The sequence below is a fragment of the Elephantulus edwardii genome, unplaced genomic scaffold, assembly GCF_000299155.1.
Source record: "Elephantulus edwardii isolate Elephantulus edwardi_28Jun2011 unplaced genomic scaffold, EleEdw1.0 scaffold00127, whole genome shotgun sequence".
Taxonomy (NCBI): domain Eukaryota; kingdom Metazoa; phylum Chordata; class Mammalia; order Macroscelidea; family Macroscelididae; genus Elephantulus; species Elephantulus edwardii.
In genome coordinates, this window is record NW_006399877.1 from 2,931,179 (window position 1) to 2,950,257 (window position 19,079).

At 52.2% G+C, this 19,079-nt stretch overlaps 1 protein-coding gene across 1 annotated transcript in view; it reads right to left on the reverse strand.

The window, feature by feature from the left end:
* Positions 1-5,243: 5,243 nt before the first annotated feature.
* MLPH (melanophilin) overlaps positions 5,244-19,079 on the reverse strand; it is a 38,977-nt gene continuing 25,141 nt past the window's right edge. Inside the window, exons 7-13 of the mRNA XM_006893446.1 lie at positions 13,152-13,323; positions 11,955-12,101; positions 10,970-11,062; positions 9,859-9,936; positions 8,982-9,039; positions 6,590-6,690; positions 5,244-5,270 (exon numbers count right to left, since the gene is read on the reverse strand). Of these exons, the coding sequence (XP_006893508.1) occupies positions 5,244-5,270; positions 6,590-6,690; positions 8,982-9,039; positions 9,859-9,936; positions 10,970-11,062; positions 11,955-12,101; positions 13,152-13,323 (676 nt within the window). The remainder of the gene's footprint in view (positions 5,271-6,589; positions 6,691-8,981; positions 9,040-9,858; positions 9,937-10,969; positions 11,063-11,954; positions 12,102-13,151; positions 13,324-19,079) is intronic.

Sequence of the window (19,079 nt, forward strand, 5' to 3'; positions counted from 1 at the left end):
GTGTGTGTGTGTGTGTCTGTGTGTGTGTGTGTGTGTGTGTGTGTGTGTGTGTGTGCAGGTGCTCATACTGGGCAGAGGGCAGATTCTGTCTGTGTTAGGAAACCAGGAGGGACAAACCTCTTTGAGCTCTGCCTCTCCCCCTCCCCCTGGATGTCTTGACAGGGAGACCTCAAGGAGCAGATGGGAGGCGGGCTGCCCTGGAGTCTGGGAAACTGGAAAGTGGTGGGGTGGCTTGTCCAACTGCACACTGGTCTAGGGGTGAGGTTGGGATCCTGCTTAAGGCTGATGGTGCTGGGGTTGGGCGTGGGGCTGGCCTACACTGGCCTGTGGGCACCAGGACCAAGTGCGGTGCTGGAACCCCACTCTGGGCTGGGGGTGTTGAGTCGGGGAGCCTACACTGGGCCGAGGGTGCTGAGGCTGGGCGTGGGGGCTGGCCCACATTGGACTGTTGGCACTGGGATTGGGTGTCAAGCTGAAATCCTACGCAGGGCTCTCTCCACACCCAGTGGGAGCTGCTGTATGTCTGCCTCCCCTCACAGTGGCATTGTGGGGACAGTTGTGTCCTGAGTCCTGCTCATGCAGAGGCCAGCTCTGAGAGCCCCCATCAGGCACCCATAGCCCCTGTGACCTCCCCCCTCAGAACACCTCTACAGATGAAGGGGCAGCTGCTGGCACTTCTCAGACACAAACAGGCACCTGCAACCCTGTCTGGACAGTGTGTGTGTGGTCCTAGGTGTGGGGACTGCCCACCCCAGAGCCCCAGGAGCGAGCCATCAACCACACGTGGAGACCCCCCACCTCAGGAGAGGACCCTTCTGAAGCCCCCACACTGGCAGAGTGACGTAAACACCATCCCCCATCCCAAGGATCCTGGTGGGACAGCAGAGAAGCCCTGGGCTGCTGACCCTGTGGTCAGTGGTTCCAATCCACCATCTCCTCAGGAGAAGAGGCAGCCAGCATCCATGATGATGACAGTTAAGAACTCCCTGTTAGCCAGTCTCACACGGGGTCACCTTGACCAGGGTCACTGCAGACTATGGGAAATTGGAGCCTTGGGATCTGGAAGCTTCTTTCTCGGGCATCAGAACGGGAGTGTGGCCAGTGGAGGGATAGGGAGAGTGTGTGGGAGAATCTCTGACTACAGCTCCTGTTTGGAGGCCTATTGAGGTATCGCCCGAGATGAGGGTGATGGTTAGATGTGTGGAGGTCCCCAACTAGGAGGAAGGAAGGGGGACAACCTCTGTGAAAGGCAAGGATCGGCTGGAACTCAGCCAGAACGAGGGTTGTAATCGTTTGGGGTACCTTGGGTGAGCCTGTCCCTGGGACCATCAGCCCACTTAGCTCCTGACCCTCAAAGATCCACTTCCTGGGAAGTTGTGGGTCCCTGTCCATGCAGGACCACCTTCCCCACAGACGTCTGGGACAGCATGTGAACTCAAGGTACCCACTCACTCCATTCCAGGACACCTGGGGCACCACCATACCCACCCCAGGCCAGGACACGTGGGGCACCACTGAACCCACTCCAGGCCAGGATGCCTGGCACACCATCTTACCCTCCATGGTACCCACCTAGTGTCAGGAAGGCCGAGGCACTACCAAATCTGCCCCAAGCCAGGGCGCCTAGGGCATCACTGAACCCACCCGTGCCAGACAGCCAGGGCACTACCACACTTGCTCCATGCCAGAATGCCTGGCCCGCCATTGTACCCACCCCGTGCCAGGACACCTGGGGCACCACAGTACTCACCTAGTGTCAGGAATGCTGGGGCACTACCACACCTGCTCCATGCCAGAATGCCTGGCACACCACCATACCCACCTGGTGCCAGGATGCCTGAGGCATCACCAAACCCACCCCATGCCAGGCACCCAAGACATCACTGAACCTATCCTGTGCCAGGACAGGCAGGGCACCTCGGTATCCATGCCACGCCAGCACGCCTGGGGCACTAAAGTACTCACCCCACACCAGGATGCCTGGGGCACCACAGTACCTGCCCGGTTCCAGGATGCCTGGGGCACCACAGTACCTGCCCAGTTCCAGGATGCCTGGGGCACCACTGTACCCGCCCCGTGTCAGGATGTACCCACTCTGCCCAGCAGAGATCCGGTGTGGCCGCTGAGTCCTCCCAGACTACTCACCCTCCCAGGAGCCAGAGCGGCGTCTCCTGGAGACGGGGAGACAGGCTGGCTGTGGTCCCCACCTCCTTTATAGCCCCCAGGAAGCAGAGCCCCCGCCCCCAAGCCCGTGTCTTCACATCCCCTTCTGTCTGTGACCATGACAGGCAGCCCTCCTCCTGGGCGGCATGGGGAGGGGAACGTCTTTGTCTCCTCTTAATACTCATCAGTGAGGTGATCTGTTCCTTCCTGGTGATACAATTTCATTTAAACCGAGTGGTTTTTAAGCAAATCAACTCCCCCTGATCACACTTGCTTTGGGCAAACGACAAAGTCTAGTGTCTGTTAAGACCAGGAGCCGCCCTCGACGTAAATACTGAGCAGGAACCTTGCTCTGCCTTCGTCAAGACGTTATTTTTAAGGGGAAAAAAGTGGAAGAGGTGCCCACGCCTACTGCTCTCTGCTTTTTTTACCTCTATCAGCCCTGGTAGACCTCTGTCAGCCCGTGAGATTTCCAGTTTTGCATTTGCTGTGTGCAAACTCCTTCTCTGATGGGAGAGTTAGCCTGACATTATTCTATGACTATTTCTGGGGCCTTGGCAGCCTTCTTAATTATTGTAAAAAAAAAAAAAGTGAAAAAAAGAGAGAGTTAGTATCCTTATTAAACATGTTTATTATTACTTTAACCAAACCAGCGTCACCACTGCCGAGTGTGACACGTGGTGACCCTTCAGTGAATTTCTGAGCCATAAATCTTCACAGAAGGAGGCTGGCCATCTTTCTCCCTGAAACAGTGGATGGATCCGAACCTCTGACCTTTTGGTTAGTGTGTGCTTATGTGTCTCTTGCAGGACAATCATCACAGAGTTGGGGTTAGAGAGACTGTGGTGGGGTCCCCACTGAGACACTACAGGAGGAGCTCATGGTCAAGAGACAGGCCCAGGCCAAGGAACCTTAGGGACAGGCAAGAAACCTCAAGGTCATGGCTCCAGAGCCACCTGCCCTCTCTGAGTCCAAGGCTGAGCTACTTTGGATCTTTGGTAGAAAGTTCTAGGCGGTTCCTCCGCTCTTGCTCTTCTTTGTGGCCCAGCTGTGTTGGGCAGGTTTCCACTCCTTCTCGCAGACCCCACCCTCCCGAAAAGCCTCCCATGAAAAGCTCTTCTTCAGGTGTTTAGAGTAGCGAAGAGAAGATGCCCCCCCAAGCTTGACATCACTGTAGTTGTCTAAGCTCTCAGCCTCAACATAGTGACCACGTGTAGGTGCTCAGTGAAGGCCAGCAGACGCGACAGACAGCTTTGTTGGGTTTGGCTGTCGGGCTATGTCGTTGCTCTGTGTTGGGCTGAAGAATGGTTCTCCCAAATTCATTCCCACCAGGAACCTTAATGTGTGACCTTATTTGGATTAAGGTCTTCACTGATGTCATTGGTTAAGACGAGGGCCCCGTGGATGTGGGTGGACTCTCAATCCAACCGGTGGTGTCCGAAGATGGCCACACGGCGAGTAGTCATGTGAAGCAGAGGCAGAGGGTCAGTGACGTGTCTACTCATGAAGGACACACACCAAACGCTGCTGGGAACGTCCAGAAGGGAGGGGGGAGGCGAAGGACAGATTCTCTCTCCCTCAGAGCCTCAGAAGACGTCTTGGCTCAGTGCCTCCTGCCTCCAGAGCCACAAGAGAGTATCAGTGGCTTCACACCACTCAGTGTAGGGAGGGGACTTTGGTGTGGCAGCCACGGGGACGGAATACGATGCTCCACAAACATTTATCGATAAACTGAGGACGGTTCCTTGTGGGTCCTCATTCCTGGGAGAAAGCCCAATCTCTGTGAGTTTGAACTGTGTGTTTCTTAAAGTCTTAAAAAGACAATTTCACAAAATGACAGGGAAGAGGGAGCCATGGGGATCTGGAGACCACCTGAACTCTCGATGTTGCTGTTAGGTGCCGTCGAATGGAGTACAACTCCTAGTGACCCTGTGAACACGGTCCTATCTGTGCCATCTTTGACACGCGTGAGCCCACTGCTGCAGTCACTGCCTGTGTCAACTCACAGGAATGCAAAGCTGGCTTCTGGCTCCAGATGGCTCCCAGGGTGATCGCTGCGTCCCTGTCCCCTCCAGGACTCACATCCTCCTGTGATGAGCGGGGGGGGGGGCAGGTGGCCTAAGTGCGCCTGGTGAGGTACGTTCCAGGTGTTCTGAGGGTGATCTGCGGAGCCCACAGGCAGCTCTGGGGAGTATGTGGATGGCAGGATGGAACACGGGGCATCGGCTGACTGAGGTGGAGTGGAGGACAGTGGGGGCCATCACAGGTCTGATGGCAGTGGCCTGGCTCCCCACTGCGGTGGCACCACTGCCTGGTCGTCTGTCCCAGATCCCACGCTGGCCTCCCTGCCCCTCTAGTGCTCTCACCTGCCCCCAACAGCCTGCTGACCTCTGTGCTGCAACTCAGGGCTCCTTGCCCCGTGGGAACCATCTGCCCACTTGGGCAGCGGATCTTCTCTCCTGGTCCACGAGCTGTGATGGGCTCACAAGGGGGTGCACATGCCAGGAGTGAGGCATCCACCCTTTTGCTTCTTAGCTGGTCAAGTTCAGTCCTTGGTCTTGTCCCAAAGTCCCCTCTCTGATGACACCCCCTGAAAAATACCACTCCATGGTGTGGTGGACAGTGACAGACTTGAAGAGCTACCCCCTCACCCCGGTGGACAGAGTCAAGGACGCCTGGACAGAGGTTGCCGCACTGTGGTGGATGGAATCAGAGATAACTGTACAGAGACACCTCATCTTACCCCACCCCCACCCCAGTGGACACAGTCAAGGGCACATAGATGGCTGATGCCTGGACTCAAGGGTCCTCAGTGTGTTTCCACCGTGAAAGCTGGAGAGGGAGGATTAATGGTCACTAGTGGTCACACTGAGCCCATGGTCTGTGTCCTGTAAACCCTTTGACACTGTCCTCAAGGCAAGAACGGCTCCATCATCTTTTAGGAGGGGTCCACTTTTGGGGAGTTTCGGGTTTTATTGGTTTTTTGTTTGTTTGTTTGTTTCTGAGGAAAAAGTGCAGAGCAAAGGGAGGAAGTCTGTGGGCGGCTTCGTGGCTTCTTCTTGTTCCCAGTGAGCCTCTCCTTAGGGCTGGTGGGTCATCACGGGTTTCTGTGGAAGGAAAACACACACACACACACACACACACACACACACACATGAGTGAGCACAGACTGGTGTGCACAGAGATGCACATATAGCACATGAATACATGTGAGCATGCAGCCAGAGACACAGGAGTGTGCACACAGATATGTATGTGTGAGTACACACATACACACGAGTATGTAATGCACACACGTGGGTGTGCACACAGATAGACACAGGTGAGTGTGCCACACTGTTATGCACCCATGAGTGTGCACACCTGTACGTGCTCATAGGTGACACACATATGAGTGTGCATGTCCGTATATGCTCATAGATAACACACATGTGTGTGCGCACACCTGTACATGATAATAGGTGACACACGTGTGAGTGTGCACACCTTACATGTTCATAGGTGACACACATATGAGTGTGCACGTCTGTATATGCTCATAGATAACACAGATGTGCATGTGCACACCTGTATGTGCTCATAGGTGACACACATGTGCGTGTGCACACATGACAAGCGTCTGAGCAGGGACTTGAACATATTCAAATGAGAGTGCACAGACACACTCACACAAATGTGCACTGCTACACGTGCGTGTGCGTTGATACACATCAGTGCCCACTGATGCACTGTGTGTGCATGCACAGGGGTACGTGTACGTGGCCATGCACAGATAACCCCCATGAGTGTGCGCACATATACAAACACATCCGTGCACACGGACACATGCGAGTGTGCACAGAGACATGCACGTGCACATGGACATGGATACTTTCACACGAGCTTGACCAGACACACGAGTGAGTACAGATACACATGTATGAGGGTGTCCAGATGGACAATGGCACCCACACGACACTGTTTGCTCAGATACGCCTTCCCAGTTAGCATTTCCTGGGATCAGGGAAGAGCTGAGAGCACACATCCCTCCTAAGAAGCTAAGGGTCTTTGGCTCTGGTATCTGCATAAAAGACTCAGCTGACAACTTTTCCAAGTACCTGGTGGGGAGAATGAGTCCTGGAGAGAGTGTCTCCACGGTCTCAAGGAATGTCGCCTTTCCCAAAGCTGCAACTCACTCCAGGGACAGTAAAGTCCCTTAGGAACCAACACCTGGGACTGTTTTGGTATTTCTTGGTTACCATATGTGCTGCTTTCTTTAGGAAATGTCCTCAGTTTTCTTTGGAACTTCTGCACATGATGCACTCTTTGATTATCTGACTTTTATACTGTGAGCTTATCCAACTTCCTTCACTCTGAACACTGTCATAAATACATGGATCTTACAGGTCACAGATTTGTAAAGGCTCTTCAAGAGAGGAGACATTACCGCAAAGACGTGGTCAGCTTTCCCCTTTCTCCCATTGGGGTTCCTCTGCGTCAGGGAACCTCGGTACATGGAGTTCCGGGAGAAGGATTCCTCGTCACTTCCTGGGGGACACAGAAGTTGTGAGACATTTACCCCAGACAGGTGCCCCACCCCCTGACAAAAAGCACTGTGAGAAATGGACGTATTCTCAATTTTTGCAGCATTAAAATCTTTTTCCAAAGCACTTACATTTTGGAACTTTGCAGATAACACTCTTGCCCCAGCGTATGGGGTCCATCCCCTGCTGCTGACTCCTGTGTGCAGAGTGGCCTCTGACTCCTAGTGACCGGTGTAACAGAATGACACCCTCCCTCCTCAGTGGGGCCCCGCCCTCACAATCACTGATTGCTCGAGCCCATTGGTGCATCCACTTGCTAATCAATCTCACGTCAAAGTGCAAGAAAGTCTGCCATCCTCACACCCGGAGAATTTGGATGTGTCTCCCCCGTCAGATTTGCTGGTTCTGTGTGTCCACTGGTTTTAAGGGCCTCCAAGTCACCCTAAGCACGGCTGGGAAATGCTGCCCGGTCCTGGGTCACTCTCACGGACACAGGGCAGTGTGGTTCCATCTCACTGAGGGTCTTCTTCAATGACCCTCTACCTTACCAAACCCGACGCTCTCCAGGGACCTTCTGGTAACACACCCAAACATTTCCTGTTAATTCTGAGATGTGATAACGGATCGGGGGCCTCGGAACGTGGACCCTCGGCACTGAGGCCCTTCCCTGTGGCTGCACCGCTGGGGGCAGCAGGCGTCAGGTCCTAGTCAACTGTGCTGTGTGGTCACCCGTGTGAGCACACTCCAGTCGGGTGGGTGCCAGCCCGCTTCTTCGTGTGTCTCATGCTGGGACCTTCCCTGGCACACGGTCTGGAGTACATGGTGTGGGGCCTGTGAGCTGACTGGACACTGCTCTCCCCAGCTTGTCCCTGTGGCGTCTCATCGGGGTGCAGTCCACAGAGCCTTGCGCAGCGAGCTTGATGATGGTACCTCTCTGACGGCTCACAGCCGTGGGTGACTCGGTGGGAGAAGAACAGGTCTCTCCTGTGTGATTTACGGCTCCCAGAAACCTGAGCGGTCAGCTATGAGTCAATGGCAACGGATTTGTTTTGTATTTTTCCTCTTAGCCAGAACTTGGAAGTATTCCTACCACAGTCATTGACAGATGTTAAAAACCTGCCTTTGGGCAGGGTATCTTAGTTCTCCAGGGCAGCTATAGCCACAAAGGAATGGCTTATAAAAACCAAAATCTATTCCATCACAATTTCGGCGGCTCCCTCCTCTCCTTGCCGTCGAGCTGATGCTGATTAACAGCTGGGCGCTCTGGTGGCCTAGCGGCAAGAAGTTGCACTGCAATCCCAAAGGTATGCTGTTCGTGGCCACCAGCTGTCCCACGGAAGAAGGCCGGGCAAACTCATCCCGTGGGATTAACTGCTTCTGAAAATATGCTGGAGGGAAAGCTATAGGCTCGTTCTGACTATGATACACAACAAAAATAACAGTAGTTGATCTTCCAGCACGTTTTCAGAGGCCCTGTCACAGAAGGCCCTGTCATCTTTCTCATAGTCTGTGGATTTGAACCTCCTCCTTTTGGTTTGGTAGCACAACTCCTTACCCATTAGGCCATCAGAGCTAGATTTAGTTAGGGGGCTCGAAGTACAAGTTCAAGGCACTGGCTATAGGGGGACTTATCAACTATGGGGGAAGGTATTTGTCGCAACACTGTGACCTACACACCTCGTGACCTGGCCTCAGTCATCTCCTGAGTCCGAGAGGTTCTCAGTGCAGGAATTCCACTTCTAGCTCTTCTTTCTTTGTGGCACTGAAACTCTCAAATCTCTACTTACCTTATAATCTCTTTGATATCTCAAAGAAACAGACTTGATACATACCTAATCCTGGAGATTGCATCCAAGCTCATTAACATAACGGCCTCTAATATTGCCTCATTAACATCATAAAGATTCACAACCCACAGGATAATTACAGCATATCACAAAGTGAATGATAATCATCTAATACTGAGAATCAGAGCCAAGACAACTTGACACATATTTTGAGGGAACATGACTAAATGCTTAACAGCAAGTCTTGTTTGGCCTTCTCACATGTTCCCAGAGGGATAACCCTCTATGGAGGGACTCACTTGAAAAAACTCTCAAACAGTGAAGACAAAATTGGTCTTTCAGACCTCGAAGCTGCATAGGACTGACCTTTGTCACATAGGACCTGCACTTGGGGGGTCCACTGGGTCAGCCCAGGGTGTTTCTGTTTGTTAAATGCATGAGGTAGGTGTTCACTCCCCTCAGCTCCTTTCTCAGAACCCATGGGGAGTGGGGACATGCTGGCGTTTACCTGGACTTCTAGAAGTGTAGCTCACCTTCCTCTTCAGAACGTATGGCGTAGGAGCAACCTGGAAAAAAGTCCAGTTATGGCTTCACCAAACTCTTATTATTTTTAGGAACACAGGGCTAACTTTGAATGTCTCATTCTTCCAGGTCAACTATCTTCTGTTCTATGACTAGAAAACCTTCTTTAAAAAACTTAAATACATCATCATTGAGTACACAGACCTCCACTAGAATTCGGAAAGGACTTGTTTCTTCTGGGGTGTAAGGCAATGATGTCCCTAGTCATACCCAAACTCAGGAGATCTCAATGGCACGCCAGGCTGCTTGTAGACCTGCCATCTTCCTGCTGGGCTGGTTGGAGCATCTGCCCATATGATCCCAAAGCCTGTCACCTTTCTGTACACCAGAGTCTGTGCCTCAGGTACATAGCCCCATGTTACATCTGTGCATGGAGCGTTAAAGTGATTGGAGTCTAGGGTCGCCTTTAGTATGACTATTGGGGGCAGATAGCCAATGATCCAACCTCTTTTCTCTGTATAACATGATACTGGGGTAATGTGTATGACTCAACACATCAGCATTGGATGGAGCCAGGACACTCTTCCATGGGAATCTGATCAACATCAGATCTTGTTCAAGTCCTTCCTTCTCCGCTCCACTTTTGTCAGATTATCCTAGAACTTTCTCAGCAAACATCTCTATAAGAGCCTGTGTCAGGGCTTCCAGAGCTGAGAGCTGACAGGATGTCTAGTCTACAGTCTGGTCCTCTCAATGCAACTGCATCAGGGGCTGGCTGTCCACAGGCCTGTCATCTTCTGCAGAGCTGTCCCCCTTTTTTTTGTTCTTTGTCTAGTCTTAAATGTAGACAAAACAGCACCTACCTCAAACTCATCTGAAAGGTCTGGATTTGGATCCTCGGGGTTCTGGCCAAGTTTTCCAACAAGTCGAGGAAGGAATACCTGAGGACGATGAAGAAGCGTTGAATTGGCCAGTTTTTAAAAAACTTGGTTGTGGATGCGGGGATAGCAGACTAACCCTTTCCTACACTCCACTCAGTGTTCTGCAACCAGGGTCTCCATATTTAACAATGAAAAGGTAGAGTACTCAATTAAATGTTTAAAAAAATGTATTATTAATTTCAGTAAAAATTTACAGAGACTTTGGTTTTTCATTCATTGTTGCACTTTCCCCCCTCAATTAAATTTGAATTCTAGATAAAACAAGAGTATTTTTTAAGTATAAGTGTACTAGAAAATGATTCCTTATTTAAGATTTAACTGTAGTTTATCCAAGGACTCTATATAGTACTCCCCTAAAAGTATCTTTTATTCTTCTGCCCAATTTCCTCACTTGTTTAATTTTATCAGGGGAGTCCTGACTGGAATCAGGAGATCAACATTTCTCTTCTTCAGGTGGGCACTTGGGCATGCTCCTCCCATAAATCCAAGTTACCCATTGTTGCACGGATTCCAACTCACAGCAACCCTGTGGGTTAGGACAGAGTAGAACTGCCCCATAAGGATTCTCAGGCAGAAATCTTCATGGATGAAGCCTGTTGTGTCTTTCTGATGAATTCCAACAGGCAACTTTCAGGTCAGTGATTGAGTGCTTTAATAATGGCACCACCAAGGCTCCTTATTCTAGTTGAAGCACCTTAAGATGGCATCATATTAAGTCAGTCAACATGATATTTCTTCCTTCTGTTTTCTTCTTTGGGACTTTGCACACGTGCGTGCCCGTGTGTGTGTACCTACGCTGGTAGGGGCAGAGAATTTCCCCATAGAAAGCTTCTTCTGCTAGAAACAGTAAGAAAGAACACGCTGACGAGGACCACATTACAGGGTGATTTACCAGCTAGCTGTTAGGAAACAAAGCTTGCTGTTCAAGGAGAAGGAAGGTAGTTGAGCTCCTGGCATCCGCCCACTGTGGGGCCCCTGGGGAGATCTCTGTGGGCACCCACCCCTCCAGGGACCACTAAACCCCTTCACTCACAGGGATGTTGGACTTCCTTCGGGGCTTTCCAGAAGGTTTCACTGTGAGCCCTGCAGCCTGCAAAGCAGCAATCCTGGACTCGATGTGTGAAACCTGGGAGGAGAGCAGACAAACAGACAGACAGAGACATGGACAGGCAGATGACCCTCAGCTCCACAGAGAGCAGCTGTCACTCGTGGAGCCTATTTTATGTGTGTTGCCCCCTACAATGGGTGACTTATGCTGAGGCACTTCCTACCACTAAAACATGAGCTCATGCAGGTTGTGCTCAAGATGTTTGCAGCTGCAGATGCTGTGCCTTGAAAACGGTGTCTACCTTCTAGGGAACTAGCAATGAATATAGGATAAAAAGTCCTTGGCCTGGTTTACTCCTCTAAACATGAATGACTGGACAGCTTGGTCTCTCACAGAAGGGGAACATTTTTGATGAGAACACGAGGGAGAGAACGGGTAGGGGCGCTGTTAGACTTGAGGTCTGGAGCTGTGTCTCTCTTCTCTGTCACCCCCTAGTCCTCTCCTTGTCCCTGGGGTCCAGACCCTGGCTGGGTCCTCTGTTCTTTGCACATTAGTTACACACATTCTACACCCAGACTCTATCATCTACATTGTGGTCCCACAGGATGACCCCCAGGGTTAAGATCCTGTTCTGAGCCCCAAGATGTCCCAAATTCTAGATGCTTCTGCATGGAACAGAAGTGGTGAGTGCTGGGCCTCTTTCTCCATGGTGGAGAAAGATGACTGTCTCTAAAGAGAATACAGACTTGGCTGTCCCTAGCCAAGTCAAACTCAAATAAAGGGCATGGAGGGGAGAGGGTCCAGGGAGGTAGGCAGAGTTCCTGCAGAGATTTCCAGACTAATTTTCCAAATTCATGAATGTGCACATGGAGCCTATGGAGCAGGGAGGTTCTGGGGGCTTGGGGCTGTCAGACATGCCCTCATTGCATATCTTAGTGTTGCTGTGTGCTCCCCCTTCCCATGGGGCTACCTCGCTCTCTGTCTGCTGGACTTCAGAGGCCGTCATGGCCACTCTGTCTTCTAGTACTGATAGCTCTTCATATGTGGTCCTGGGGCACTGGACATGGTTCTGAAGATCTGCCTCCCACCTATCTGTCTGTTTTGCAGCGGGGCACATCTGTGAATGGAAAGAACCGTGTCGCATTGTCAGCTCTGGGGCTCCAGGATTCTCACCAAGATCTTTCTCCAATGCTCCCTTCTTCCTCAGGAGCCAGAGCTCCTGACCAGGGAGCTCCTCCAGGCGCTGGTCATCCTGTGTGGCTCTCACCACAAGCCCTCAGAGCCAGCAGATGGCAGGCCTGGGCTTGGTGCTGTCATGGACCAAACTGTATCCTCCAAAGATGCATTAGAGCCCGCTCTTATTTTTTATAGGCTATTCTGCTATGTTAATGAGTCCAGGTAGGGGAGTCCCAAAGCCAACCACATCACCACTGAGTGATGATAACAAAGGATCAGACACACAGACACACATGCGCCATGGGGGACAGACACTATGTGGAGTCAAGGATAGCCAGGGGATCATGAGGACGTAGGCAAGGAGGGAGCCCACATGGCCAATGCCTGATTAGGGAGGTCTTGCAGCCCAGTGGTAAGAAGCTGTACTGTAATCTCCAAGGCTTGCAAGTTCAAATCCACCATCTGCTCTGTGGGAGAAGGATGGACAATCTCTACCTGTGAAATTTACTGGCTCTGAAAACCCGCTGGAGGGTCAGCTATGGGTCAGTCCAACTTGAAGATACATAACAACAGCATCACCTGATTAGGACACTTACCATCCCGACCTAGCAGACTGTAAATGTCTGTTCTTTAAAGAGGCCGCCTGTGGTGTTTGTGCCACCCTTGTGGTATCTGAAGAAGTCCCTTCCATCCCACCCCCTCCTGCTTTTACAGCCCCAATAGCTGAATTAATGTGCATCTTGCCAGGATTCCCAGGCGTCTCCATCACAGTCACCCTAAGTTCTTGTAAACATGTAGGTTCTATTTCGGTCTAGGTGGACACGCAAATCCTCAGCAGGTATCTAATCACGTGGGCAGTTCAAAGCTGTTGGCACAGCAGCACGACGGGACCGGGAAGCTGCTGGTACAGAAGAAGCTGGGTGCTTCTCACAGGGGGCCCGGCCCCTACCCCTGCAGGGGTCTTACGCAAACACCCTCACTGTGGCCTCACCTCTGGGGCCTCTCCTGGGAGGCCCGCCCTGGAGCTGCTCCTGTCTGACTCAGCTGCTGCACCCTGGCCCTGCTCTTCCTCAGAGGAGGCACCGTGGTCACTGATGTTGCTGGTCAGCTCCTCCAGCTTCCTCCTCAGTGTCTCCTCCTCCAAGTCTGCATCACCGTGCACACTGGCAATGACCTCCTGCAATGAACCAATGTCGGGTGAGCGCACGTCTGCTCTGATGGCTCTTGGGAGCCACTCTCTGGAGACTGGACTAGGACCCAGGGCCGTACTTTGAGCGCACCTGAAATCCCACTCATTTCCTAAGGTACTTTCTTCAGTGTCCCACTGTTCCCCGCCCCAGTCACACAGAGCTTGGCTCTCCCAAAACTAAGAGCTGCCAATTTGGGCAGACACTGAGTGTCCTTGGTGACCGTAGATGGCCTCCATCTGACTGAATACTGAGTCTTCACACCTGGCAGACCCCCGAAATCAGGGCGTCTGTGTGGTGGACACAGTGAGCACACTCAGCTGCTAACTGAGGTTGGAGACCCAAGCCCCCCCGAAGTGCCTCAGAAGGAAGAGCTGCTGGTCTACCTGCAACCAGGAGCACTGAGAGCCCCTGAGCACTCCAGCCCCCCTCCCATCCTGAGTTCTGACAGCAGGTTTTAGGAGTGGACAGGTCCCTGGGACTGTCACCCTGATCATGTTGCTATCTTTCCAGAAGGGGTGACTGCAGTGCTGAGTGGAAAGACACCAGCCGGTGACCCAGCAGCCGGTGACCCTCAGCCACAGGCTGTCCCTCCAGCTGGGTACTGTCCACCATCATTGAATTTCTCATCTGAAGAAAATGTATTAAGTCGGGCAGAAGGTGCATTGCTGGGCCTCTGGGAATGAGCACCAGGGCACTAATCAGATTGGGATCGATGCAGGAGTGGGGCGTTCACCCGAGATACTCTGCATCAGGACCAGCTGTCCGAGGATGGCAGCAGCACAGCTATTACTCCATGCTTGGGTGAGAAATGGCAGGGACCCCCCAGGAAACAGGAGCCCGGCTGCCCACAAGGCAGGACCCTGGGGGGTGCGGTCTGAGATGGTTGATGTGGGGAGCCTTTGTAGGAAGCAGATGGAGCCCTGGGGACAACTTGAGAGCTATGGTGGGCTGCTCATTGAAAGGTCAGTAGTTCAAATCCACCAGCCGAATCACAGGAGAAAGACGGGCAATCGTTCCCGTAAGGTTTACAGCCTGGACCGCAGATGGAAGGTCAGTAGGAGGGAAACTGGTTTGACAGCAATGATTTTGGTTTAAAGCAGGAGCATTTCTATTTTATAATCCAATAAATGCACAAATGCACATTATCCACATGGTTACACAGGCACACACATACACACTCCCCACAGTTACACAGGCACCAGGTCCATACTGTCCACAGGCCCACAGGCACAGTACACAGATACGCAGGTCCACACTGCCCACAGGTCCACAGGCACCAGGTCCACACTGTCCACAGGTACACAGGCACCAGGTCCACACTGCCCCCAGGTACACAGGCACCAGGTCCACACTGTCCACAGGTCCACAGGCACAGTACACAGATACGCAGGTCCACACTGCCCACAGGTCCACAGGCACCAGGTCCACAGGCACCAGGTTCACACTGCCCACAGGTACACAGGCACCAGGTCCACACTGTCCACAGGTCCACAGGCACCAGGTCCACACTGCCCACAGGTACACAGGCACCAGATCCACACTGCCCACAGTTACACAGGCACCAGGTCTACATTCCCCACAGGTGCACAATGCCCACAGTTACACAGGCACACAAGAGTGTATACATGTCAGCCACACAGACACGCAGGTACACACTTCCCACAGTTATACAGCACACACATGTGTACACACGCCAGATACACAGACACAAGTACACACTCCCTCCACCCACACAGTCACACAAACACACACATGCACACAGGTACACACTCTCCACAGTTACACAGGCACACACGAACACATACATGCCAGCTACACAGACATGCAGGTACACACTGCCCACAATTACACAGACACACATGTGCACACATGTCAGCTACATAGGACACACGTACACAATCCCCACAGTTACACAGGCATGCAGGTACACATGTGTGCACACACGTCAGCTATCCAGGCACTCATTCACACATGCCTGTACACACCCACACACACACATCCACAGGCACACACCCATCATGCAGCTACACAGGCACACGTGCACACCCAGGTACACAAAGGCACACACGCACAAAGGGGTTCTCCCTCACATACACAACTGCACACGCAGACAGCACACAGGTGTGCGTGCACCCACGAGCATACAGGCATGTCCTCTCATGCGTACACATGCACAAACACATGCATGTAGACTCCCACGTACCCGCACACACACTCACCCAGGCTTAGACTAAGGACTTCTGCTCTTCTCCCTCTCAGGTGACCTGTGTGCTCCATGAGGGAAGCAGTACAGTGGGACACACAGACCTGACTCTGCGGAGGGCCCCCCAGGGCTGCAGGGCTGAGCGCAGGCCCTGGGGCACCCCTGGAGTTCTTGCCCCTCTCAGAAAATACTGACCTCCCCAGCAACACACCGGCCACCCGGACACTCCTGCCTCTGAGCTCAGTGCACAGATGCCCAGCTGGGAACACGGCTGTGGGAGCAGCCTGGGTGGGTACGTGAGCTGGGCTGGCCGGGCAGTAGAAGTGTGTCCAGAGGGTCAAGCTGCTCTCCCAGAGTGCCTGGTCAGCCCTGGCCTTTAGACATGGTAGTGTTCCTCGGGCTGGGAGAGGCAGGGCTGTGCCTCCTGGTGGCTCAGCCGGCGCTCCATGGCCCACAGTGTGCGTCCAGCTCAAAGGTCTGCAGTGCGGGAGACAGATGGTGGCAGGAAAGGCTGGTGGAGTTGGGTACAGCGTCTCCACCCAGGAAGAGCTCTGGCCACCACACAGTCACCTGGGAAGTGGAGTCACGCTGACACTCGTGGCACCGAGCGTCCCCGACTCTGAGCTGGAGCTGTGGCAGGGAAGGGGAGGGGAGAGTCAGCAGCTCAAGGACACCACACCCGAGCTTGATGGCGTCGTCACAGGCAGAATGCCGCTGTTGGTGCCAGTGCAGACCAGCCCAGGCCAAGCCCCAAGGCCCACTCAGAGTGACCCCGGAGGACACACAGCTTTCTTTCAGATCAGCCTCTGACCTTTTGACCACCAGCAAGCACTGTAGCCACTGTTCGACCATGGTTCCCTGTGGATGAGCTGAACCCTGTTGCCTTGAGTTGATCTGGACTTAAAACAACCCTAGAAGACACAGTCCACTGGAGGACAATGGGAAATGTCCTCCCGTGTGATTTACTGCCTCTGAAAACCTGCTGGAGGGTCAGATACAGTGGGTCCTGACTTGACAGCATGTAACAGAGGACAGAACAGAATTGCCCAATAGGCCCCAAGGCTGTACAACTTTACATAACAGACTAAGGGTTTTTATCCCCCCGTGGAGTGGCTGGTAGGTTTGAACGGCTGGACTTTGGGTTAACAGAGCTCTAACCACCGCCCCAGCTGGGCTCCTACAGAGGAGCCCAGGAAGAAGTTCATGAACTCAGCCACGTGGATCGAAGTGAAAGCCGTCAGCTCAGCTGAGCCTCGGGCCTTGGTGGCAGGTGGGGGGCCAGGTGACCGCCACCCTGAGTCACCAGACACTTGAGTCAGCCGCTGTCTATTAGCTCCAGACTGAGACGCAGAAATCGATTCTTCCCTCGCTTCCTTGCCAGCCGGCGGTGCTGGGCGGCCGTGATCTCATTTAAGGCTCACTTCGTTTTAAGAGCCGGAAGCGGCCCATTCAGACTGAAGACGGCATTGTGTCTCAGGTAATGACTTTGATCCCCACGGCGCCGAGGGCCTCTTCAGGTGGGCAGACGTGGATGCAGCCCACTAGACAGCCTCTTTGTGACTCCCACACAGTGGCTGCCGGGCGGAGGATGGCAGGGATTGAATTGTGTTCCCTCCTCGCCTGCGTGTCACCTCGGCGAGGCCCTCACCCAGGACAGCAGTCCTGGGAGATGCTGTGAGCTCAGTTCCAGAGCCCACAGCGGAGCAAACTCTGCAGCAAAGCACTGCCGGGGTTCCCAGTGCCTGTCCAGGTTCGGTTTACACTGTTGTTGTGCACCGTCAAGTTGGAAGCGATCCAAAGCTGGCCTCCCAGTGCGTTTTCAGAAGCAGTAAATTGTATAAGAGGAGACTGCTAATCTTTTCTCCATGGAACAATGAGTAGATTCGAACCCTGCACCTTTGTGTTGGCAGCGCGGTTCCTTGCCACTAAGCCACCCAGCTCTGTTTACACTGTACCGCGTTGTCTATTAAAGGGGCGCTGCTCCTATGATCCACTACCTGGTATGCTGTTGATTGAAAGGTCATTGGTTTCAAGCCACCGGCTGCTCTGTGGGAGAAGATGGGCCAGTCTCCTCTAGTAAAGTGTTATGGGCTCGGAGGCCAGGTGGAGGGGTCGCTGTGAGTCAGCCGGCCGGATGGAGGGGGTTCGGTCATCTGTTACATGTGGACTCACATGGATGAAAGGATTTATGTGACCTACTGTGAGACTTTCCAGAAGGTGACAGAGACACAGGAAAGGATTTATGTGACCTACTGTGAGAATCTCCAGAAGGTGACAGAGACACAGGCAGCATGGTTTTTGTTGTTAGGTGCTGTCGAGTTGAGTACAACCCGTAGCGGCCCTACAAACAACTGATCTGAACCGCATCCTCCCCAGGGCCATCCTAGAGCCCATTGCAGTAGTCACTGTGTGAGTCCCTCTGGTCGAGGGTCTTCCTTTCCTTCGCCAGCCCCATACTTTTTCAAGCACTTTGTCCCTCTCCAAAGAATTGCCCCTGCTAGCGACAAGCCCAAAGTCTTCAAGGCAAGAAGCCCTCTGCCTGCACCCTCTCTGAGACAGATCTGTTTGTTCTCTGGGCCGTCCATGGGATGTTCAGTGCTCTTCTCCAACACCACAGATCAAAGGCATCAGCTTTTTCTCTGTCATGCTTATTCACTGTCCAGTTCTCAAATGCAGAGCAAGTGATCAGAAAGTCCATGGCCCGAATCCTCAAACTGACATCATTATTCCTAAAAAATCTGGAGCGGTCTCTAACTGCAGACTTGCCCAAGGCAATTCCTCTCCTGATTTCCTGACTCCTGGTACCAAGGGTGGTGTTAATCTAAGTAAGATGAAGTTGTTGACAGTTTTAATCTTCTCTCCAACTATCACGATGTTGGTCCATCACTTATTAATGGCAAACAGCCTTTAATAATTGGAACATGGAATATACATAGCTTGAATGTTGGAAAACTAGAAATTGTGAAAAATGAAATGGAACACATGAGCATCGATGTACTAGGTGTTCGTGAGATGAGGTGGACCAGCTTTGGCCACTTTGAACCAGATAATCATCTGGTACACTATGCTGGGAGTAAAAACTGGAAGAATGGTGCTGCATTCAAAGTCAAAAAGTCAATTTCAAGTTCTGTCCTGAAATACAATGTTGTCAACGACAAGATATTATCCATGTACGTATAAGGAAGATCCATTAATATGACTGTTATTCAAATATAACCGCCTACATCTAGAACCAAAGATGAAGAAACTGAAAATTTTTAACAAATATTGTAGTTTGAAATTGACGAAACATGCAATCAAGATGCGTTAATAATAACTGGTGCCTGGAATGCATAAGTTGGAAACAGTGAAGAAGGAATAGTAGTTGGAAAACGTGGGCTTGGTGATAGAAACGAAGCTGGAAATAGAACGATCAAATTTTTTTCATTTCAATAATTTGTTCATTACAAATATCTTTTTAAAAAGACACAAATGGCGCCTTTACACATGGACTCCATCTGATGGCTGCGTAGGAGTCAGATTGGCT